The sequence below is a fragment of the Lithobates pipiens genome, unplaced genomic scaffold (genome assembly GCF_037356315.1).
Source record: "Lithobates pipiens isolate NorthernLeopardFrog02 unplaced genomic scaffold, aLitPip1_a1.2 Scaffold_16, whole genome shotgun sequence".
Taxonomy (NCBI): domain Eukaryota; kingdom Metazoa; phylum Chordata; class Amphibia; order Anura; family Ranidae; genus Lithobates; species Lithobates pipiens.
This window is the reverse complement of record NW_027507748.1, coordinates 63,224,481-63,250,712: the sequence shown is the minus strand read 5'-3', so window position 1 is coordinate 63,250,712 and position 26,232 is coordinate 63,224,481. Positions and strand designations below refer to the sequence as shown.

At 43.1% G+C, this 26,232-nt stretch overlaps 1 protein-coding gene across 2 annotated transcripts in view; it reads left to right on the top strand.

Annotated features, from left to right (window-relative positions):
- HUNK (hormonally up-regulated Neu-associated kinase) overlaps positions 1–26,232 on the top strand; it is a 118,811-nt gene that overhangs the window by 28,853 nt on the left and 63,726 nt on the right. Inside the window, exons 1-2 of one of the 2 annotated variants that reach the window (XM_077479993.1) lie at positions 10,426–10,959; positions 12,269–12,509. In XM_077479993.1, the coding sequence (XP_077336119.1) occupies positions 10,916–10,959; positions 12,269–12,509 (285 nt within the window). In that variant the 5' untranslated portion in view covers positions 10,426–10,915. Of the gene's footprint in view, positions 1–10,425; positions 10,960–12,268; positions 12,510–26,232 lie in introns of those variants that run through there. The other variant, XM_077479992.1, reaches the window with a different exon arrangement.

Below are 26,232 nucleotides of genomic sequence, written 5' to 3'. Positions count from 1 at the left end.
AGGTGTACTAGAAGAGACCCTTCTATGAACCTATTATTGAGCCATATCTATTGTCCCCTTAGGCCAGGAATAGCAACAGTTTAAAATGCAAGATTCAAGGTGATTACTTGCATTGCCTCATTAAGCTAAATAAGGTTTAAGCAGGTCCATGTATTGTTTGCTACTGCCTTTTTTTTGTGACCAAAGGAATACAATGCAAAATTACCATTGTGTGGGGCAATACAACAGCATAGATAAATAAGAAATGCAAATTCATGCTAAATACCAAACTAAAAATGAAAAAAAGTGAGCTCAGAGCTAGGGAACTAAAGTCATGACAAGATATATAAGGCTCAGCATAAAAAAAAAATAAAGACTGCAATTTTAAATTTGAAAAAGCAGAAGGATCTTCTGTAGGAAAAAAAAATCACATTTAGCCTGTCTATCACTTTTATGCTTGCACGCTAATTATAGAGGTGCAATGCCATGAATTTCAAGTGCCTTTCAGCAGCCTTTGTTCCTCAGACTGACATTTCAGCTTGTTACACTCACCGTACATTTTGTGTCACAAAATGAGGTTTGGAGTGTTCCTCTCTTAGACAGAACCATGACATGGAATATTTTGGATCTCCCGTTTTACAGGTGGGCAGAAATAATGGTGGACATATGCGCCAGCACAGTGGCTATGATGTGCTTAACCTGGGGGTATTATAGTTCTGGGGTCCTGGGTTTGTTGCCCATATGGCTAAAGTTTGATAGCTCCGCACTCCTAATAAAATCTGCTTTCAATTCTAGAACCCAAACGAATTATGAAGGAACAACTCCAACCAAATATATTAAACGGAAACCTTAAATGCACCTATATTTATTTATTACAGGTACTTATATAAAGCTGTCAATTTATGCAGTGCTTTACATATACAGTATATTGTAAATTCACATCAGACCCTGCCCTCAAGGAGCTTACAATCCAAGGTCCCTACTCACATTCATACATACACATACTAGTGCCAATATTAGGAAGGTTCCAATTAACTTCCCAGCTTGTCGTAGGAGTGTGGGAGGAAACCGGAAGTACCTGGAGGACGCCCATGCAGACACAGTGAGAACATGCAAACTTCAGGCAGGTAATGGCGTGGTTGGGATTCAAACTGACAACTGCAGTGCTGTACATAATATAACTGGGTACTGACATTTATAGGTAAAGTTGATTGAGGGAAAATCTGATTCCCTCTCGGGGGGATCAGGAAGGAATTTTTTCCCCTGCTGTAGCAAATTGGATCATGGTCTGCTGGGGTCCATAGACACCAAGTGTATGACTCGGTCCCCCCCCCCCCGGCAGTCACCTCATTGGATGCAATTGACAGCAGTGCGAGCCAATGGCTGCGCTGCTATCAATCTATCCAATCAACGCCCAGACTCAGTGGAGAAGATTACGCCGAGGGACGCACACAGCAGGTGAACGGGCTCAGGTAAGTAGAACGGGGGGCTGGGGGACCCATGACAGCAAGGTGTTTTTTTCACCTTAATGCATAGGATGTTCTTCACTAGTGTGGGGATAGTTATAAGTAGTCAACAGAGCAGGCATGAGGAAGACTGGTATTGATATATTGTCGAGTCTGATCTTGATAGGTGCGGTGATGGTTACTAGTAGTCAACAGAGCAGGCGGGATGTAGTGCAGAATCATAGAGTCTGCAGAGCAGCAATATTTTAAAAAGTCAAGTTGGGTATTAGAAACATAAGAAAGTAAGCACCAGGTGGGTATTTTAGTGCCAGAGTAATATATTAATCACAGAAATTAGTTTTGAGGGTTCTGGAGCCCCAAACCAGGGATGAAAACAGACTTTCATGCTCATACAGTAATAAATTGGGCATTCCAAAAGTATATCTCCTGTCTTGATTCTCTGCTTTCTTAGCCCTTGTACACACGATCGGAGATTCCGTCGGAATGTGTCCGATCGGAGCGTTTTGTCGGATGTTCCGACTGTGTGTGGTCTGCATCGGACTGTTTCCGTCTGAATATCTGTCGGACCAACTTTTCCAACTTGCCGGAAATATTTTCTGACGAAATGCTCCGATCGGACATACTCCGATCATGTGTAGCCTACTCCAATGGACAAAGTGCCACGCATGCTCAGATCAAATTCCTAGGCCAAAGCTATTGGCTACTAGCCTGAACGTAGTCCCGATGCACGCGGCTTACATCACCGCGTTCTTGGCATCCGGAAATTCCGACAACTTGGTCCGACCGTGTATATGCAACATCACTTCTGGACCTCGTCCGGAATTAATCTGTCAGAATAACTCAGACGTATTTGGTCGTCGGAATCTCCGATCGTGTGTACAAGGGCTAAGAGTATCAGACCCTGATGAAGAGAGCCCTTCAGCACCCTTGAAACATGTTGGTTTTTAACAAGTACTGTAATTAATAAATTTATTTTGGTCTACAAAGTGTTTTTCTTCCCGTGTCTTCATATGCCATTTCTGATGCTTCCGAGTGACCCTAGTGTAGAAAATAGTTGCCTTATAAAAAATCTCCTATTAGAGGACACAGCTCATCGGGACACTTTAAAGCGGAGGTCCACCCTAAAATGGACCTCCGCTCATCGGAATCCCCCCCCCCCTCCGGCGCCACAATCGGCACCTTTCAGGGGGGAGGGGGGTGCAGTTACCTGGATAATCCAGGTAACTGCACCCACTTCCGGGCTAGCTCTCTGCGGAAAGGGGCGTACGTTACGCCCCTTTCCGCAAGCGCCCGCCCCCTTCAGCAAGTGCCCCGCTGCCTGCTGGGAAACACACAGCTCCCAGAGGCAGCGGGGACCGTCCGGATTGCGCCGCGCGGCTCGCGCATGCGCAGTAGGGAACCGGGAAATGAAGCCGAAAGGCTCCATTTCCTGATTCCCATACCCAAGATGGTGGCGGCAGAACCCGCCAGACGAGGAGCGATCGGCTTCGGGTGCCGACATCGCGGGCGCGCTGGACAGGTAAGTGTCACTATTTAAAAATCAGCAGCTGCAGTATTTGTAGCTGCTGGCTTTTAAAAAAAAAAAGAAACGCGGAGTCCCGGTGGACTCCCGCTTTAAGCTTAACTCTTAATATGTCCACCATTCTTCAGGAAAGATCTTCTATTTTTCCCAATGAACACAAAACATTCTTTGAATGGACAAGGCAGCGAGAAAGAGGATGTTGCAATCTCTCTCTCATCCAATCAGAGAATGTCTTGTATTCATTGAAAAAAAATCTGTGAATTATGGAATGGCCAAGCAAGTGACTCCCTATATTCAGTATACAGATTGCAAGGTACTCAATGTGGCACCCAGAACAGACCAGTGTTGACTGTATGTAGCAAAGACTACTGTACATAAATTTCTGCATCAAAAACGGACCTCTGGATGTGAGATATGAAGAATAATATTTAACGGGCTGAACCAAGTAAGTTTAAAAATCCTGGAGTTCAGATTTAACTCTTTAAGGACACCAAATTCCCACTTTTTCATAAGTCGGACTCCAAAGTTGCACTGAAAAGCGAACAACTTTGGAGTTGGCTAGTGTAAAAGGAGCCTACCAGAACAATCAAACATTGGATCTGGAACATACACTATATTGTCAAAAGTATCGCCTGCATTTACACACACATGAACTTTAATGGCATCCCAGTCTTAGTCCGTAGGGTTCAATATTGAGTTGGCCCGCCCTTTGCAGCAATAACAGCTTCATAGTTTCATAGTTAGTAAGGTTGAATAAAGACACCAGTCCATCCAGTTCAACCTGAGTGAGTGTCTATAATTGCCCCTATCCCTGTACATTGAACACTCAAATCAGTCCCTACCCTCAAGGAGCCCACAATCCAAGGTCCCCATTCATATACTAGGGCCAATTTTGGACAGAAGCCAATTAACCTAACTGCATGTCTTTGGATTGTGGGAGGAAACCGGAGTACCCGGAGGAAACCCACGCAGGCACAGGGAGAACATGCAAACTCCAGGCAGGTAGTGTCGTGGTTGGGATTTGAACCAGCGACCCTTTTTACTGCTAGGTGAGAGTGCTAACCACTACACCACTGTGCCGCCTTAAACTCTTCTGGGAAGGCTGTCCACAAGGTTTAGGAGTGTGTTTATGGGAATTGCATTTGTGAGGGCAGGCATTGATGTGGAACGAGAAGGCCTGGTTCACAGTCACCGCACTAATTCATCTCAAAGGTGCTCTATCATGTTGAGATCAGGACTCTGTGCAGGCCAGTCAAGTTCCTCCACCCCAAACTCGCTCATCCATGTCTTTATGGACCTTACTTTGTGCACTGGTGCGCAGTTATGTTGGAACAGGAAGGGGCCATCCTCAAACTGTTCCCACAAATTTGGGAACTTGAAATTTTCCAAAATGTCTTGGTATGCTAAGAGTTCCCTTCACTGGATCTAAGAGGCCAAGCCCAACCCCTGGAAAACAACCCCACACCATATCCCCCCCCCCCCCCTCCACCAAATTATTAGGACCAGTGCACAAAGCAAGGTCCATAAAGACATGGATGAGCGAGCATGGGGTGGAGGAACTTGACTGGCCTGCACAGTCCTGACTGCAACCCGATAGAACATCTTTCGGGGGAAATAGAGTGGAGACTGAGAGCCAGGCCTTCTTGTCCAACATCTGTGCCTGACTAACCTCACAAATGCGCTTCTGGAAGGATGGTAACACATTTCCATAGACACACTCCTATACCTTGTGGACAGCCTTCCCAGAAGAGTTGAAGCTGTTATAGTTGCATAGCGTGGGCCAACTCAATACTGAACCCTACGGACTAAGACTGGGATGCCAGTGCCAGTAATGTACGTGTAAAGACAGGCTTCCCAATACTTCTGACAATATAGTGGATAAGGTATGAGTATACCTCATAGGGGGAAATTTACTAAAACTGCAGCACTCGGAATCTGTTGCAGCTGTGCTTGGTAGCCAATGAGCTTCGAACTTCAGCTTGTTCAATTAACCATTTAAGCCCTGGGCCAATTTGCAGCCAAAGGACCAGGCCCCTTTTTGCGATTCGGCACTGCGTCGCTTTAACTGACAATTGCACGGTCGTGCGACGTGGTTCCCAAACAAAATTGGCGTCCTTTTTTCCCCACAAATAGAGTTTTCTTTTGGTGATATTTGATCACCTCTGCAGTTTTTATTTTTTGTGCTATAAACAAAAATAGAGTGACAATTTTGAAAAAAATGCAATATTTTTTACTTTTTGCTATAATAAATATCCCCAAAAAATATATAAAAAAACGTTTTTTTCCTCAATTTAGGCCTATACATATTCTTCTACATATTTTTGGTAAAAAAAATTGCAATTTGCGATTATTGATTGGTTTGCGCAAAAGTTATAGCGTTTACAAAATAGGGGATAGTTTTATAGCATTTTTATTAATATATATTTTTTTTTACTAGTAATGGTGGCGATCAGCAATTTTTATTGTGACTGCGACATTATGGCGGACACATCGGACATTTTTGACACATTTTTGACAAATTTTTTGGGACCATTGTCATTTATACAGCAATCAGTGCTATTTTAATGCACTGATTCCTGTGTAAATGACACTGGCACCGAAGGAGTTAACCACTAGGGGGCAGTGTAGGGGTTATGTATGACGTTATGTGTTTTTTTTATTGCAGGGGGGTGTGGCCTGGCATGTGACATCACTGATCGTCCTTCCCTATAAAAGGGAACAGACTATCTGTGACAGCCACACTAGGAAGCATGGGGAGAGGTTTGTTTACACAGACCTCTCCTCGTTCTTGAGCTCTGTGACCCGATTGCGGGACACCAGCAGCGATCGGGTCCGCTGGTCCCGCGACCACGGTCACAGAGCTCAGGACTGGGTCGGGAGCGCGCCGCTGCCAGCGCGCTCCCGTCCCATGGCTGGGCACTTAAAGAGCCACGTACAGGTACGTGATTGTGCCCAGCTGTGCCATTCTGCCAACGCATATTGGCGTGAGGCAGTCCTTAAGTGGTTAAGCTTTGACACAAAAATCTGGAAGCTGATTGGTTTCTATGCAGAGCTGCATGCTCCAATTTTAGTAAAACACTCCAATGGTGTACATACACTCACCTCCATGATCTCTGCTTGGGAGATTAGAACCCTATCGGGTCTTAGAAGCAAACACAGCTTACAGGCTGAATCCCTTTGGAATTTAGCCCATTACTACTGTCCAGTAAGAAACCAGTAGATTAGTCCAGCTCATAACTGTGTTTTGTATATTAAAGGAAAAAACATTACTAATGACTTGCATATCGTTAGTCAGACACAAGTCAGAGTTTCCTGTCAAAGTAATCCTATTAAATCATCTCCACTATTAGGAAACCACTTATTGGAGCTGCACCATTTACATTTATTATTTTCCCAACATGGCCGTGTCATATCCATTAACCAGAACGCCCTGTTGTTAAAATGAACGCGGAGCTGTATGAAACATAAATATAAAAATAGCAGTGTTTCCTCTTCTCATATATGTTTAATGCAGGCAGTACTTAACTCGCCACAACCTTGTACTTAGGCCCGTACACACTCCCACGTCACGGCTGTAAAGCTATCACACAGTCAGTGGTATATATTTGTAGACAGGGGCCTATAAAAATAAAGCCTGCGTACAATTAGCCGGTAAATCACACCATTACTCTGCAGCCGCAGTCCTTTAAAAAAAATAAGAAAAAAGAAACAAGCGGTTGGAATTAGAGGTCAATTCTTATTTTATTTACAAACCTAAATGACAACCACATGCCTTTCACTCCTTTTTTACCTTTCCAACATTACTCTAGAGAAGACCATACAAAGACCCTAATGATTATCAAACCATTTAAGCCTAGTGATCTGTCCAAGTCTTAAAAATAGGCAATAAAAATCCTTGAATGATAAAAATAAAAATAGGCAATGCCTGATATAAATTGGTTATTGGGCATCTGTGGTGGAAATGTGTATCATACAATAAAACATTCCCTGTAATTGCAGCTGTTGTATGAACTTTTCTCCTGCTGGTGCAACTTTTTCTCGGGTGCCAATTGGCGTCATCCAGATATGGCTTTAAACACAAATATAGGATAGGATATAGGACATGGGATATGGGACATAGGATATGGACTATAGATATCTGGACCTCTGCCTGATAGCAGGGCTATATTTAGACTTTGCATTGCCTACACATACATGGATAATAAAGCCCTCTTGTATAAGTCCTACTGCCAGTGTAATAAGAATATTTTAGTAAGAATGAATTCTGGAATGTACTATTAGAGGCAGCATTTAACAGAAACAGTTTTTGCAGTTGGGCAGGGTGGCCAGTGAGGGAGCTGTGCCCTCTGTCTGTGGCCAGGATGGCCAGTGAGGGAGCTGTGCCTTCTATCTAGTGCCAGTGTGACCAGTGAGGAACTGTCCCTTGTGTTTAGGCCAGAGTGGCCAGTGAGGGAGCTGTGCCCTCTGTCTGTGGCCAGGATGGCCAGTAAGGGGGCTATGCCTTCTATCTAGTGCCACTGTGACCAGTGAGGAACTGTCCCTTGTGTTTAGGCCAGAGTGGCCAGTGAGGGAGCTGTGCCCTCTGTCTGTGGCCAGGATGGCCAGTAAGGGGGCTATGCCTTCTATCTAGTGCCAGTGTGACCAGTGAGGAACTGTCCCTTGTGTTTAGGCCAGAGTGGCCAGTGAGGGAGCTGTGCCCTGTATCTGGGGCTAGGGTGACCATTGAGGGGGCTGTGCCCTGAGTCTGGGGCCAGGGTGACCATTGAGGGAGCTATGCCCTGAGTCTGGGGCCAGGGTGGCCAGTGAGGGAACTGTGCCTTCTATCTAGTGCCAGTGTGACCCCTGAGGGAGCAGTATCTTGTGTCTGGACAAAGGTGACCAGTGGGAGAGCTGTGCCTTGTGGCTAGGCAAGGGTGACCAGTAAAGGGGCTATGCCTTGTGGCAAGGGTGACCAGCGAGGGAGTTATGCGTTGTGTCTGGGGCCATGGTGACCAGTGAGGGAGCTGTGCCCTAATTTAGTGGCAGTGTGACACTTGAGGGAGCTGAGCCTTGTGTCTAATGCCCCAGGCTGACCAGTGAGGGACAAGTGCTTTGTAACTAGGCCCAGAGTGAACAGTGATGGAGCTGTACCTTGTGAGTCGGGCCAGGGTTAATAGTGAAGAAGCTGTGCCTTGTCTAGGCTGAGGTTGACCAGTGAAGAAACTGTGCCTTATGGCAAAGGTGACCAGTGAGGGAGTTGTATCTTGTATCTAATGCCAGTGTGATCCATGAGGAGGCCTCATGTCTAGGCTCAGGGTGACCAGTGAAGGAGCTGTGCCTACTGTCTAGGCTCACAGTGACCAGTAAAGGAGCTTTGCCTTGTGTGCAGGCTGAGGGTGACCAGTGAAGGAGCTGTGTTATGTGTCTAGGCTCACAGTGACCAGTAAAGGAGATTTGTCTTGTGTGCAGGCTGAGGGTGACCAGTGAAGGAGCTGTGTTATGTGTCCAGGCTAAGGGTGACCAGTGAAGGAGCTTTATTATGTGTCTCGGCTCAGGAGGACCAGTGAAGGAGCTCTGTCTAGGCCCAGGGTGACCAGTGAAGGAGATGTGCCTTATCTGGGCTCAGGATGACCAGTGAAGGAACTGTGTTATGTATCCAGACTCGGGTGACCAGTGAAGGAGCTGTGTCTAGCCTCAGGATGACCAGTGAAAGAGCTGTGCTTTATCTAGGCTCAGGGTGACCAGTGAAGGGGCTGTGCCTTGTCTAGGATCATGTTGACTGACCAGTGAAGGAGCTGTGCCCTGTCCAGGATCAGGGTGACCGGTGAAGGGGCTGTGCCTTATCCAGGATCAGGGTGATCAGTGAAGGAGCTGTGCCCTGTCCAGGATCAGGGTGACCGGTGAAGGAGCTGTGCCTTGTCCAGGATCAGGGTGACCAGTGAAGGAGCTGTGTTATGTGTCTAGGCTTAGGGTGACGGGCAAGGAGGGCATTAATCAGAGAAGCAGCCAAGAGGCCCATGGTAACTCTGGAGGAGCTGCAGAGATCTACAGCTCAGGTGAGAGAATCTGTCCATAGGACAACTATTAGTTGTGCACTCCACAAATCTGGCCTTTATGGAAGAGTGGCAAGAAAAAAAACATAAAAAGTCCCATTAGCAGTTTGTGAGAAGCCATGTGGGGGACACAACAAACATGTAGAAGAAGGTTCTTTGGTCAGATGAGACCAAAATTTAACTTCTTGACCTAAAAGCAAAATGCTATGTGTGGCAGAAAACTAACACTGCACATCTCCCTGAACACACCATCCCCATTGTGAAACATGGTGGTGGCAGCATCATGTTGTGGGGATGCTTTTTTTCAGCAGGGACAGGGAAGCTGGTCAGAGTTGATAGGAAGATGGATGGAGCTAAATACAGGACAATCTTAGAAGAAAACCTGTTATGCCGTGTACACACGACTGGACTTTTCGATGTACTAGGTCCGACAGTCTTTCCGACTGACTTTCGGCTGAGTTCTAGTGGACTTCACGAATGAACGGACTTGGACACACACAATCACACCAAAGTCCAACAGATTCGAACATGATGACATACGGCTGAACTAGAATAAGGAAGTACATAGCCAGTAGCCAATAGCTGCCCTAGCGTCGGTTTTTGTCCATTGGACTAGCATACACACGAACGGATTTCTCGGTCCGGCAGAGTTCCGGTGGGAAAATTTAAAACATGTTCTATTTGTAAAGTCTGCCAGATTTTTGGCAAGCAAAGGTCCAATGGAGCCCACACACGATCGGATTGTCCGATGGACTCGTTCCGTCAGACCTTTGCTGTCAAAAAGTCCGGTCGTGTGTACGCGGCATTAGAGTCTGCAAAAAACTTGAGACTGGGGTGGAGGTTCACCTTCTAGCAGAACAACGACCCGAAACATACAGCCAGAGGCAGAGCTACAATGAAATGGTTTAGATCAAAGCATATTCATGTGTTAGAATGGCCTAGTCAAAGTCCAGACCTAAATCCAATTGAGAATCTGTGGCAAGATTTGAAAATTGCTGTTCACAGACGCTCTCCATCCAATCTGACAGAGCTAAGGAGAATGGGCAAAAATGTCACCCTCTAGATGTGCAAAGCTGGTAGAGACATCCACAAAAAGACTTGCAGCTGTAATTGCAGTGAAAGGAGGTTCTACAAAGTATTGACTGGGGGGGCTGAATACAAATGCACCCCACACTTTTCACAGATTTATTTGTAAAAAGTTTTGAAAACCATTTCTCATTTTCCTTCCACTTCACAATTATGTGTCATTTTGTGTTGATCTATCACATAAAATACATGTATGTTTTTTGTTGTAACATGACACAATGTGGGAAATGTCCAGGGGTGTGAATACTTTTGCAGGGCACTGTAGGTGTCCAGGATGAGGGTGCCCAGTGCCTCCTCCCCGCCCCCTCCTGACATAGAGAAGTGAGGCGGCTCTCCCTGGCTGTGTGTTCGGTCAGGAGGGGGCGGGGAGGATGGAGAGGGTTGTAGAGCGCTGAGCGCACATCTGTTCCCCGCCGCCTGGGATGGGATTACATTACTGCACATTGCGAGTGAATGAGGCTCTATAGTCACCGTGTCCGCCTCTCCCTCCCCGTCCCGGGACCGTGCATTCATCCAGCCCGGATCATGTGCCTGTGATCTCCGGACTCTCCATTCACAAATCACACCGCCCGATCTATCGGCATCTACGAGCAAGTCAGTGCCCCGACCCTTCCCTATATAGAGCGATCATGGCTCTGCCAGGACTCTGCACCTACCAGGAGCCTCAGTGCTGAGGATTGCCCAGGACTGAGCATTGCCTATCTCTACCGGAACTGAACATTGCCTATCTCTACCGGGACTGAGCATTGCCTATCTCTACCGGGACTGAGCTTTGCCTATCTCTACCGGGACTAAGCATTGCCTATCTCTACCAGGACTGTGCATTGCCTATGCCTACCAGGATTTATTTGAGTGCGTTGTCTAGCTTTGCCAGGTCTGTACTTTGCTCATCTTTGCCAAGGCTTTTCATCCACTAGAAACCCCATCTCTGCCAGGGCTGTACATTGCCTATTCCTGCCAGGACTGTGCACCCAGTAAAATCCTTGTTGCTGTGAATATCCCTACTCTGCTGTGCATTACCCATCTGTGCCAGGGCTGTACACCCGCTAGAAGCATTGATACTGTGTATACCCTATATTTGCCAGGGTTGTGCATTACCTATTTGTGCCAGGGCTGTGTACCTACTAATGGCAATAGTACTGTGTATACCATATTTCTGCCAAGTCTGCGCATTGCTTTTCTCCCACGGAACGGTGCACCCTGTGGAATCCTTATTCCCACAAATACCCCTACTCTGCCAGGGCTGTGCATTACCTTTCTGTGCCAGGACTATGCACCAGCTAGAAGCATTAGTGCTGTATATACCTAATCTGTGCCAGGGCTTTGCATTACCTATCTGTGCCAGGGCTGTGCACCCACTAGATGCATTAATATAGTGTATATCCTATTTCTGCCAATGCAGTGCATTGCCTATCTCTGCCAGGACTGTGCACCCAGTAGAAGCCTTATTGCTGTGTATATGCCTACTCTGCCAGGGCTGTGCATTACCTATTTGTGCCAGGGCTGTGCACCCGCTAGAAGCATTATTGTTGTGTATACCCAATCTCTGCCAGGGCTGTGCATTTCCTATCTGCCAGGGCTGTGCACCCACTATAAGCATTATTTCTGTGTATACCCCATCTCTGCTAGGGCTGTACGTTACTATCTGTGCCAGGGCGATGCACTTACCAGAAGCAATACTACTGTGTATACCCTATCTGTGCCAGGGCTGTGATCTTACCTATCTGTGCCAGGGCTGTGCACCCACTAGAAGAATTATGTGTATACCCAATCTCTGCCAGGTCTGTACATTACCATTTGTGTCAGGGCTGTGCACCTACTAGAAGCAATACTACTGTGTATACCCTATCTATGCCAGGGCTGCACATTACATATCTGTGCCAGGTCTGTACATTACTGTTTGTGCCATGGCTGTGTACCTACTAAAAGCAATACTACTATGTATACCTTATCTCTGCCAGGGCTGTGCATTACCTATCTGTGCCAATGCTGTACACCCACTAAAAGCCCTATTGCTGTGTATGCCCCATCTCTGCCAGGATTTTGGCTATCTGTGCTAGGGCTCTCTGTATTACCTATCTGTGCCAGGGATGTGCACCCCCTAGAAGCCCCATTGCTCTTCACCCTCCTAGTTTGCTGGTCACTACAGTAGATCTAACTTGTGGCTCCTCTGTCTCCTCCAGGATGCCAGCTGCAGCCGGGGATGGGCTCAGTGAGTCTCCCCCCAGGTTCTTGCTCGGGGAGAAGACACCGGTGCAGCTTGAAGAGTCCTTCCTTCCATCCTGTGTGAGCAACGTGTCCCGGGAGACTCTGCGCAACTTCCAGCACACCAAGAGAGTGGGTAACTACCTGATCGGGAGGAAGCTGGGAGAAGGCTCCTTTGCCAAAGTCCGAGAAGGGCTGCATGTGGTCACTGGAGAGCGGGTAAGACACCACACCATACTATATGTCTGTGCAATTTTGCTGTGTTGTGTTAATATATGTTCTTTTACATTGCATTATTTCTGTGTGCCCACATTCCAGTACATCTGATACATTTGGAGAGGTGCTGGACTTTACTGCTGGCCACATTAATGTATCATTGACCATATTAATACGAATTGACCATGTACAGTATTTGGGTCATTCTAACTTTTCAGTCGGGATGGTAAACTCGCTTTAAATGACACAAATTTACTAGAAAAACTACACAGAATTTAGTAGATAAAGTTGCAAAATTACCACATATGTACAAATCAGAATTTTACAACTCATCTGATCAAATTAATCTTTGATTCAGTCTTACAAAAAAAATGTTTAATAGAGGATTAAAATGATAGTGACCAAAATGGGTAATTACTCGATTCCATAAAACTATAACAGAGATTGTTCATTGATCATATTGATACGTCTGTGGCCAGAATAAAGTCCAGGGGTAAAACTGACCACTTAAAATATGATTGTGCAATGTGATTATGGAGAATAGTACATAATATGTTTGAGCTCACATAGGATACAACATATTCCTAACATTAGAGTGATGATGTATAAAACGATGATTGGATAAGTGTGACAAATTTGTATTAGATCTAACAGAACTTTCCACACACTTTGCAACCTCTTCCTTCATCCAGTTTGACCTACTTTTTGATAGTTTCATTTTTGTTCCATTCAACCTATACTGAGCAGATTTTGCAGTCCAGCTGTAATGTGTGTGGCCAGCTTAAGCCCTTGTACACCACGGTCGGAGAATCCGTCGGAATGTGTCCTATCGGACTGTTTTGTCAGATAATCCGACTGTGTGTGGTATGCATCGGACTGTTTCCGTCGGAATATCCGTCGGACCAAATTTTCCAACTTGCTGGAAATATTTTCCGACAAACTGGTCCGATCGGACATACTCCGATCATGTGTAGAGAATTCCGATCGGACAAAGTGCCACGCATGCTCAGATCAAATTCCTACATCAAAGCTATTGGCTACGAGCCTGAACGTAGTCCCATCGTAACGAAATTACGTCATCACGTTCTGAAAGATCGGATTTTCCGACAACTTTGTCCGACCGTGTGTATGCAACAGTTTCGGACACAATCCATCAGACAAAATCCGACGGATTTGGTTGTTGAAATGTCCGACCGTGTGTACAGGGGCTAAGAGCTGTTTTCTCCTAAGGTTCATCTCCGATTTGAAATGTTTGCAATAATGATACAATTTTATTTGAATGAGTACACAATGTGATGTTGAGATTGTTTGCTGTGACTGTCAGACTTCAAGATTGACCAAATTGTATAGGATGACCCCCTCTAATATGTGTACTGTGCAGTTGGCTTTTCCATCCAGGCGGGATGACACCAAAAAACCTTGTCTAAATATATAATAGTTCTCTGGACTCTGACCATTTTTGCTTTTCAGGATTTTTCTCTAGATATTTCGGTCCAACTTTTATAGCATACAATCCTCTTCTTCCGTTTTAGTTCAGGTTTTATCACCTGTTGATCTACTGTGGGATTTTGAGTTATTTCTAATTTTAGAAGCATAAAAAACACATCATTATGATTATTTCTCAATATACTAAAGATCATATTATTGGCGCTTTAGCCTGCTGGGGCTTCTCTGTGACGGGAGGACGTGGAGAGTTTAGAAGGACCCATTTGGTGGAGGGTTTAGTTAGACTAATTTGGCAGAGAGTTTGGTTAGACCTGTTTGCAAGAGAGCTTAGTTAGACCCCTTTGGAAGAGAGTTTGGTTAGACCTGTTTGGCAGAGAGTTTGGTTAGACTTGTTTGGTGGAGAGTTTAGTAAGATCCATTTGGTGGAGAGTTTAGTTATACTTGTCTTGTGGAGAATTTAGTTAGACCCATTTGATCTAGAATTTAGTTAAATCTGTTTGATGGAGAGTTTAGTTAGATCTGTTTGCCTGAGAGTTTAGTTAGACCCTGTATGGTGGAGAGTTTAGTTAGACCCGTTTTGGTGGAAAGTTTAGTTAGACCCGTCTGGTGGAGAGTTTATTTGGACCTGTCTGGTGGAGTGTTTAGTTAGACACATTTGTTGGGGAGTTTAGATAGACCCATTTAGTCTAGAATTTAGTTTGACCTGTTTAATAGAGTGATTAGTTAGACCCGTTTGGTGGAGAGTTTAGGTAGACCTGTATGCTGGTGAGTTTAGGTAGACCTGTATGCTGGTGAGTTTAGGTAGACCTGTATGCTGGTGAGTTTAGGTAGACCTGTATGCTGGTGAGTTTAGGTAGACCTGTATGCTGGAGAGTTTAGGTAGACCTGTATGCTGGTGAGTTTAGGTAGACCTGTATGCTGGTGAGTTTAGGTAGACCTGTATGCTGGTGAGTTTAGGTAGACCTGTATGCTGGTGAGTTTAGGTAGACCTGTATGCTGGAGAGTTTAGTGAGACCTGTATACTGGAGAGTTTAGTGAGACCTGAATACTGGAGAGTTCAGGTAGACCTGTATGGGGAAGAGTTCAGTTAGCCCCGTTTGGTGGAGAGTTTAGTTACACCCGTCTATTGGAAAGTTTAGTTAGACCCGTTTGATCTAGAATTTAGTTAGACCTGTTTTATGGAGGGATTAGTTAGACACGTATGGTGAAGAGTTTAGCAAGATCCTGTTTGGTGGAGAGTGTAGGTAGACCTGTATGGTATAGAGCTTGGGAAGACTGTGTTTGGCGGAGAGTGTAGGTAGACCTGTATAGTGGAAAGTTTAGCGAGACCCTGTATGGTTGGAGAGTGTAGGTAGACCTGTATGATGGAGAGTTTAGTTTGACCTGTTTGGTGGAGAGTTTAGTTAGATCTGTTTAGCAGCAATGTTTCTTTAGAAATGAATATGCTGGCAGACATGTGTTTTTGTGTTTTCATGCATGACATGATCCTCTACTGTGGGTGGGAGCTCTGATATACTGCCACCGAGGAGGCACAGCTAGAATGACACATTTCAGTAGTGTTGAAAAGAACAGTTGTATAGTAATTGCCAATCAGGACTTGTCTTCTGATTTTAAAGCAAGCTTTCCTGGAGATTCTGTGTACCTGTGGGCTGAAATCAGATGCCCAACTGACATTCCCTGCATGTCCTGTCAGATTTCGTGTAGTGGGACCTGAAGCCCTCAAAACCGGAGTGATCCAATCTGCAGTAAGGCAGAACCTCTGTTAACACCAGATTTTATTCTTCCTGGTGCAAGAGAGGGGCGCAGTAACCCTAAAAAAGTAAATAGCTGCAAAATAACAGAGATTCCTGTTGAAAGTAACTGACAGCAGAGTCGGACAATATAACGTTTATGGTTTTACGGCATGGATAATGTCCTAATTATGGTATCATTCATAAGAGGGGTTACTATTTGACTGCTTAACCTGAACTTTTATGGGAATAGCAGCAAATTGTGTTTTCAGGCAATTAAGATCCTTAATTTTTGGCAAAAAAAGGTAAATATCTGGAAAACAGACAACAGTACATCGCCTTGTTCTCTCCTTGGGGTCATGTCATTGAGAGATGGCTCAGGCAGGGCTTTTTAGGTAGTAATTTACACTCGTGTGGTCCCTGTCCCAGAGGAACTGCCTGTGGCTGTTTGTAGCCCTTATAGTCCTATATACACCTTGTGGCACTTTATACATAGCACACCTGGCAGAACAAAAGCTGTTAAACAATGTGCCAGTGGGTGTGTAATTAAGTAGTTTTAGAGAGAGAGAGATAAAAAAATACATTAAGCAAGTGATCCATAGTGTTACTCATTCATTGACATTTCCGACAGACACAACAATGTTTTGATGATGTGACTGACTTCTTTTGTATTTATATCTCATTTGCTATTCATACAATAATATTTTTTTGCGTCTTCATAGGGATAATCCCATTTTTTAGGAAAAACTACAACTGGAAAGGCTGAGAATCTTGACTGGGTATTTATTGCTGTCTCTATCCCCATTGGGGCAATCTTCCAACTGACCTGTATGGTCACCAGGACAGGAAGTGAGTTGAAACCACCCTGACAGCGACACAGACAGCAATAAAAACTGAACTAAAACAAAAGAAACAGAGTGCACTCGATTGACAGAAAATCACTTTTTTTTTATAGAGTCTGTTTATTGTGTCTTAGACATAGGAGTTTATTTACTAAAGGCAAATAGACACTGCACATTACAAAGTTGCAATCTGCAAGTGCAGTTGCTCCAGAGCTTAGTAAATGAGTAGAAGTTCTGTTGACTTCCATCATCCAATCATGTGCAAGCAAAAAATTTTTTTTTTTTACATTTCCTTTCATGTGATTGGGTATTCTTTACAAATGAAGCTTTACCTTATTTACTAAGCTCTGGAGCAACCGCACTTTGCAAACTGCACAGTCTTTTTGCCTTTAGTAAATCCACCCCTCGGACTCAGAAGTTCTGAATTCATTGACTGCTTGTCTGTTCTTGACCAGTGACTCAAAAAGTAGTAAACAGAGAGAACCAGGGAATCCGAACTTTCAAAAGATTCAGCATTAGCAACCAGCTGTGTATCTGTCATGATAGTACCGTATGAAGATCCATTATGTAAAATAATATCCTGTGCTCAAAGTCCAGTGGATCTCACATGAAAATCTCTGACATTTAAAACTTTCGGTCCTTGCTGAAGTATTCCAGATTTGCTGGCTGCTGCGCACACCTCGCTAGTAATCCCGCACCTGGGAAGACTTAAACTTGTTATTTATTCTGATCCATCCATTACTGTCTATAAGAAAACTCGGGATAATACTTTAATATAAGGGCATAAGTTCACAGCCATACAGGATGAGGCCCCAGACATAACAACTGGGCTGTTTTAGATTTTAAAGGTATATATTCAAAAAAACGTCTTTAGGTATTATATAGGAAAAGGACAATTTTTTTCCAGTTACAGCAAAGAATATACAGTATGCCGTGCGGTTTACAGTGTGCCATAACTCATGATAAGCATCCAAAAACCATCTAGATTGATCAATCTGTGGGGAGCTGTTACTTGATTGGTTGATGTAGGTTGAGTATTTTTTAATTTCTTATTCAAGACCCATAAAGTGTATCTGTAACAAAACTCTTTTTTCTTACTTTTGGACAGAATAGGACATTGTTTTCTATGTGCCATTAGGGGGTTTCCCTTTATTTTCAAATCCATAAACCCAACAGGAAGTGAGAGGAATCCCCCTCTTAAGACAGCTGTTCCTAGACTAGGTGCCTCCATTGGAAGTTCTCTACTTACCTGCTCCAGTGGCACCTTTCACATTTTGGATTTCCTATCATCCAGAAACGTAGAGAGGGTTAATCTTCCTAGTGGGGCACATACAGTAAAAATGACTAAAACTCAAAACTAACACCCAAGATGCATACGTGTGACCAAGAGTGGCCCTCCTCTGATTCCCAACTATTTATGGCCTAAATCTACAGCTAAGGGTTAAATAATGTGAAAAGTGGATGCATTGACAACCATCTGGAAAGCATTTTTTTTATTGAAAAAACAGTTTTTTTGTTGCGCTAATGGGTCACATATAGCGGGGGGGGGGGGGGGACAGGGGAAATGGGATGGGGGGGAAAAGGATAGTGGATTATGGCTGAAGTATAGGACAATGTTTAAATTTCAGGTACTGTTTTTAGAGGAGTCCAAAAATTCACAAGCTTTTTATAGGGCAATAAGCCTGTAGTCACTTGAAAAAGGAAGTGTTGTTGCACCAGCACGGAGGCAGCATGTTGAAGGGTAGAAGACACCTTTAGAAAATATACAAGCAGAAAACAAACAGCGCCAACCTAAGTGCAGTATTGAAGTCCACAATTATTTATTTGGAATGTAGTACACTCACTCTGTATATGAGAAATTCAGGCACATCGTAATATGTAAAGGAATGTTCCAAAGTTCATCACAGGACTCCCAGGGGAAGGTGATCCTCTTGCGCTGGTGCGTCTCGTCCGGTGGCGCCGGTGGTTTCCAGCATCTCTGGCTCGGTTTTCACACAGCGTCACGGAGGTCAGCTGATGTGATGTCTGGGGTCGCACTGTGGTGATGCAAATGCGTGCACTGATGAAGGAGCACGCATGCTCTGAACACGTGCACGCATTTGCATCACCACAGTGCGACCCCAGACATCACATCAGCTGACCTCTGTGACGCTGTGCGAAAACCGAGCCAGAGATGCTGGAAACCACCGGCGCCACCGGACGAGGCGCTCCAGCGCAAGAGGATCACCTTCCCCTGGGAGTCCCGTGATGAACTTTGGAACATTCCTTTACATATACGATGTGCCTGAATTTCTCCTATACAGAGTGAGTGTACTACATTCCAAATAAATAATTGTGGACTTCAATACTGCACTTAGGTTGGCGCTGTTTGTTTTCTGCTTGTATAATTTTTTATTGAAAGCTGTGGAAATGATCAAGAAAGTTGACATCTTACATAGAAGATTTCCACTTTGCCCTGAAAGCTGTTATTTTCCCCCCTCTGGAAGTGGCATTAAAGTGCAATAGTATCTTCCAATAATGGATTGATGTCTCAACATTATCAAAAAATATCCTTTCTGACAGTTCTAACTGTTTTTTTTAAATGCATTGACTACCTACCTCATGGAAATTGGTCATCGCTTTTGTTAAATTATCTGCCACTTCCTATTTTATCATCTTTGACATGTACCACTTCATGTGCATTTTTTTTTGTTTTAACCATATTAACATGCATATCCCTCAAGGGAAGCAAATCCTATCTTTCTTCTGCAGTGTTTCAAAGGCCCCATTTAAATGGCTTCTAAAAATAGACATCGGATACTTGAATGTAATGAGATGATTAAGAATGGGCTGAGACTCGTGTCACTTGAGTTCTCATGACAAGGTCCAGCATTTGATTAACTGTTTGTAACAGGTACAATGTTTCAGAGCCTGCGTCATAATGTAGAATGTCTTATTATATCAGGGGAAAAAAAGCATGTTCGATGAGCCTTGTCATCTTTTACAGCTCCTTCGGAATTCTCAGAACAGAAGTGGCGTCCTTTGTGCGCATATTACAGCGAGAATATGCCATTTTGCTCTTTCTAAATATAAATTCTTGATGGCTGTCTTGTTTCTTGGTAAGTGAATCTCAAGGTGATCTCAAGTTAGTTAAGTTACCATGGCACTGTGGACTTCTCAAAAGGTCAATTGATAAGTTGAAGCAACAGAAATGTTGCTGTGGCAAAGAAGCAAATTCTAAATGCACCAGGCCTGAACGATTGTGGATTTCAGTCCTTGCCTGGTCCTGCAAAATTTCAGTGTAATGAAACTTCATTCTCTTACTTGACCATAATTTTATTGAAGAAATAGCCTGACTTTCACATGACTTGGCAGACATCAAAGAAGACTTTAGATCAGTTCACTTAAAGTTTTGTTTTAAGTGGAGTCTGCTGAGCTGGCCCATCATTATCTTTTGGGGACTAGTTGTGAGATCTGCTCTTTGTAGCTCTTCGTGTTCATCCTGTCCAGATTGAAATCCCAACTGTGGATACAGTGGAGAAGGGTCAAAATTGGCTACTGGGAATATAATTCTCTTATGCCGCATACACACGAGAGGACTTTCTGTATGAAAAATCTTGGATGGTTTTTCCGACGGAATTCCGCTCAAGCTTGGCTTGCATACACACAGTCACACATAAGTTCGCTGAACTTTCGGCCGTCAAGAACGGGGTGATGTACAAAACTGCGATGAGCCGAGAAAATGAAGTTCAATGCTTCCGAGCATGCGTCAAATTGTTTCCGAGCATGTGTACAAATTTTGTAAGTCGTAATTGCTACAGACGATTGGAATTTCCAATCAGAACTTTTTCCAACCGAAAAATTGAGAACCTGCTCTCATCTTTTGCTGGCTGTAATTCGGCCAGCAAAAGTCAGATGGAATTCTCATCGGTCTTTTGCGGGCTGAATTTCCGATCGTATATACGCGGCATTACTTTCAGTCCCTGTGACACCAAGACAAGGCTTGGAGAATAAGGGTGTAACTGGGATACAAAGACATGGACATCAATAAAAAACTGGGCCAAGTTTCTATTTCTTTCCCATTCTACTAAATAAAAGCCTCTGTCCCTATTTGGGAGATATCCCATCCTTTCCCTGTGATTCCCTTTCACCAGGACAGTAAATGAACAGTAATGTCCGTAGTGGTGACATACAGAACAATAAAAACCCTAAAAATGTTCTATGTAACTTTATTCAAAAGAAAAAGAAAATACCCGTAATTGAGCTTTAACAGAACTTAGAAGAAAAGGTAGTCTAACTCTCCAGCAGATACGTAAAATGGAAATAATAATTTTTGGTTGGAGTAACCTTTTCATTAAGCACCCTAGACTTTAAAAACGTCCAGTCCCAGTTTAATGTTTCTTTGTATTAAAATGGACTATTAATAAAGAGTTAAAAGCATTTTTAGGTTTTTATTGCTTTTGAGATAAGAGATGACAAGAGTGCCAGGACTAGTAAGTGTCATAAGTGGTCACTATTAGACATAGCAGCCAACAAAGGAAAGCCAACGTGTTTCTCAGGCTACAAAAGTCCAGTTTCATCAGAGCTGAGAAGTGGTAGTTCCAACGTTGTAAGCCAGTCTAATGACAGGAAATTTCTATTTCTCATATAAGCCAGGAGATTGAGCTGCTGAACCAGTGGTGCAGACATCATTTCTTAACCTTGATGGTTTCTACAAGGAACACTTATCAGACCCCTGTATGGATGGGGAGCTGCCAGCTAAACCCATGAAATAAACATAGGAACGAGGGCACATCTTCATCAAACCTACTGAACCCCAAACCCCAATTTCTCAGCACTCCTCCTTTACACAGAATATTTACTGAATATTTATGCTGTCTGTGTCCCTGTTGAGGAAATTTACTCTCATTTGCTTTCTTGGGGTTACCTATTACTTTGGCAGGAAGTAAAGGGAAATTTTTGATGTACACCTATTGTGCCAATTGACAACACAGCTTACATAACACAGCTTACATAACAGACTGAATTGTATTTCCTGATTCTACCCTACTCAGCAGCAAATACTACAGATCATAAGTAACCACCCAAAGAAAAGATATTTAAAACATTTTCTTAGGGCTTTGTTAGTTAGAGGCATGGGGACAGCAAATCCATTTGGAGACATTTGATAGGCTTCATTAGTTCTGAGTTGGTATCTTAATATAGAGCCCAGCAAGAAAAAAATGACATGCTCTGCGCCCGTAGTCTGCTTCTTCAAAAATCACTTAGCAATGGCAGCTCCCATTATTTCGTCCTGACCGACTCCCTTTTAGGTCCTTTTTTTATTACGACGAGTTGGTGTTTTGGCTGTGAATCTGCTGAACTTCAGTGTTTTGTCTATGTCTTTCCCTTAATCCTGTCATTCAGAGGTCTACAATAGCAATAGTGTATGATATTTTGTATGTGTATATTTAGATATTCACATCTGTGCTAGACTATCCTTGATGAGCAGCCAAAACTCATTCCCTCGACAGCTCTGGTTATGTTAAATAGCTTGTCGTTTTTTGCTGTTATATTTAAAGTGAAAAACCTCTACAAACAAACTAAAGGGCTAGATTTACTCAGTATATATGTCCGTCTCTGTGTGATCCTGATCTTAATCGCAAGATTATTTTGGCTCTGGAGTATTCCAAAACTATGTGCACCTGAAAACGGTATCAGTCTATATGACAGACACCAAGAAGGCAGTCGTCTTGGGGGCTTCATTAGAGTACATAAAAATGAATATTTCGTTTTAATAAATTATTTGAGCTGCTCGTAATTTTTTCTTTTGATTACAAGAAGCAACACAGAGTTCTGCTGATCTAGCTAAGGTTACAAAAATTAAAAACAGTTTGCAGTACTTTCTTAGGTGAGGCCTTGTGACGCAGGCCGTATGCTAGGCTTCCATTACCTCGGCAGATATGACCTGTGTTATGTAATAATACATCTTCAGTTTGCAATGCTAGCACTTGGCCAGGGGCCCTGTGAGCTGACACGTTCTATAACTTGAGGACGCAGAACTATAATCCCATTATGTAACTTGAGGCAGGTAACTGGCGTAGGAGATTTATACATAATCCTCTTGATGAATCGCTTCCTCATCATGTTGTTTATGATTATGTCCGTCATCCCCTGACAGTTGGCAAAGGCGTATATGCTCTGGCTCTGTCTTGTATACAGCTCTGGACTCCACTCGCCAATTTTATTTTTTTCCTTTAACCCAAGGGGAATAGGAATAAACACATTTGAACTGCAGACTTCAAAGCAGATCCCCGGATGGTTTGACTGACCCTCATGTTAGACATTGCAGGTTGTATAGTATGGTGAAAGAGTCAGACCAAAATTGGCATCCAAGTATGAGGTGATGAATGTCAGGTACATTGCTTTCTCTGAAAGTTGTAGTCTTCGCCCTTGTACACACGGTCGGACATTCAGACGGAAAATGTCCGATCGGACCGTGTTGTCGGATAATCCGACCGTGTGTGGGCTCCATTGGACTGTTTCCGTCGGAATATCCGACGGACCAAGTTTTCCAGCTTGGCTATAAAATTTTCCGACAACATGATTCGATCGGACCTTGTCCAATCATGTGTAGAGAATTCTGATTGGACAAAGTGCCATGCATGCTCAGATCAAATTCCTACACCAAAGCTATTGGCTACTAGCCTGAACGTAGTCCCGTCGTAACGAAATAACGTCACCACGTTCTGAACGATCCGATTTTCCGATAAACTTTGTCCAACCGTGTGTATGCAACAGTTTCGGACAAAATACGTCGGACAAAATCTGACAGACAAAATCCGACGGATTTGGTTGTCGGAATGTCCGACCGTGTGTACAAGGGCTTTCTGTCTGAGTCAAGATCCATTTTTTGAGTAGCAATCAGATTCTCCCACATATTCTTTCATATCACACTAGGAGAATTTTTATCCTTCTATTGGTTGAACTAGATGGACATGTGTCCTTTTTCAACCAGATTAGCTATGTATGTAATTTGATTGGTTCTTATCGGCAACTCAGACAAATATCAGAGACTTTTGGTTAGGAGACCGTCCCTTACGTTCAGCTTGCTTCTGTTTGAATTTAACGCAAATGGCACTTGGGGGGTCACTGGGCAACTGTTAGACAAGCCTAATTCTAACCACACAAATGGCAATTTTGTGGCACATTTCAGCACTTAATAAAAAAAAGAAAAATATATAAACAGATGCCTGCAACCTACTAACAAATTTTGGAACAGCATAGAAATTTTCTGGAGTGTAGTAGTGAAGGTTGGTCACCATGCTTTGGTCAGCTGCTTTCGTGATCGAAAGATGGAGTTTAGTATAGCCTTGATACACACTAAGCAGTTTTCTGAAGGTTTCAATCAGATTTCGGTTGTAAATATTGGTAAACAGATTCAGGCAACCTACCAGGAACAGTTTTTATATTTCTATGGCAGAAACTTTGGTAGATTTCCTTACTTCATTTTTTTTTAAATGTAATTGAATGATTGAAAGTGGTACAAAATTACTTGCGTAAAATAAAAAATCTGAGACATAACAGCTATTTCCATAATTTGGTCAAATCTGGCCTCAAATAAGTTCACATTCTTGTAATCATCCCTGTGCCAAGCCTTGACTCTTGTAGTCTAGTCCACTTGGGACATGCTTGATGATTAGCAGTGGGAGAGTAGTCTAGAGGTTTTCCTATTTAAATCCCTTTAGAGCAGTGGTCTCCAGACTGGGGACTGAAAGCACACGTAAGATCCGCCCACATATGTAAACGCCACTCAAACCACACATGTGAGGTATCGCCACGTGCGTTAGAGCATGTGCAACAATTCTAGCACTAGACCTCTTTTGTAATTCTAAACTGGTAACCTGTAAAAAAATTTAAAGCGTCGGCTATGGAGATTTTTAAGTAATGAAGTTTGGCGCCATTTCATGATTGTGCGCAATTTTAAATGTTAGGTATCTATTTACTCAACGTAACATCATCTTTCACATTATACAAAAAATTGGGCTAGCTTTACTGTTTTGTTATTTTTTAATTCATGAAATGTTTTATTTTGAAAAATTATTGCGCAAATACCACGTGAGATAAAAAGTTGCAGTGACCCCTAGGGTGTCTGCTAAAAGAAACATATATAATGTTTGGGGGTTCTGAGTAATTTTCTAGCAAAAAAATGATGATTTTTACATGAAGGAGAGAAGTGCTAGAATAGGCCCGGTATTGAAGTGGTTTTTAAATAAGTGCAGATAGCAGTAATGTGAAAGAGTAGCCAATCAGAAATGAAGTGTTCTCATTCTTGAAGTCCGTTCACTCTGTTTGCTATTTCCAAGTCCAAAAAAAAACTGACATCACCGAAGCATTTGCCATGTTAGACATGATATGAAACATCGTTTCAGCATAATGGCCCTTTATACAGAATACGTAAATGTGCAAGTATGACATTTTGCCACTAAATCTCATTAAAGAAGCTTCATTTAGATTATAATAAAGACAGGCTGCCCACTCACTTTGCTTTCTCCGCTGTCTGTGCTTAATGAATGTTTGTAGGTTATTCTGATTTTAATTTTTTTTTTCTTTTCGATAATTAATTTCTATAAATAAGGCAGTGATTATTTCAGATTAATGCAAAGGCTAATTATAATAGAAAACTCATTAAAATTGGATTCTTTGATTCCCCTTTCATTCATTGTCAAGCAGGAGGAGGAAAGGGAAGTGGACTCCGGTGCAGTATGTAGGAATCAAAGGAAATGTTTGGAAATGTTTTGGAATACACGAGTTCAGTAGACATGTGCCTATCATAGCTGTTTGTATATAAGATGATTTCCGCCATTCTTGTGCTAAGGGTGCTACACAGATTCTGCCCCCCTGGCACTGATTCCTTGTGGCTCATTCAAGGCAGCAATTAAGAAAGAACTTTGTACCACGCCACCCCAGAAAGTACAGCCTTCTTTAAGAAGAAGGCATTTAATAAATGTAAATTCCCAAACCCATTAAAGGCATCAAAATGGCAGTCTTTGTGAACACCTACTTTTAAGTGTTGAAAGTATCTGTGTTACGGAAAGCAACCGATCACGTTTCAGCTGCTAACATTTGTGTGGTTAGAAATGAAAGTGGCTAGTCGCTTTGGGCAACAAAACTTTCGGTATAGAAAAGGCTTTTGGGTACTGAAAGATCTGGAGGATAAAGTATATCAGGAGAAACCACAGGAACTTCAAGTAAAGTTTTAAGGAAGGTAGGGAATAGGGAGACATTTCTCAGGCTTTTAAATACAATAGGGGTGTGAATAAGGTTTCAGGAGGGCAGTATTTCAATATGAAGTCAAGATCAAGAACACAGGGACATGATCTCAAACTAGCAGGAGGAAAGTTCAAAACTAACCTTAGAAAGTTTTTTTTTTTTTTTGCCAGAAGAGTAATTGGAGCTTGGAATAGGCAACAAGCGGAGGTTCAAACATGCTTGGGACAAACATAGAACAAGGCAAACTAATGCCCTATACACACAGTCAGATTTTCTGATGGAAAATGTGCGATCGGATCCTGTTGTCGGAATATCCGACCGTGTGTGGGCTCCATCTGAATTTTTCCGTTGGATTTTCCGATGCAAAGTTTGAGAGCAGGATCTAAACAAAATCCGATTGCATAAATTCCGATCGTGTAGACAATTCCGACGGACAAAGTGCCACGCATGCTCAGAATAAACTAAAAGACGAAAGCT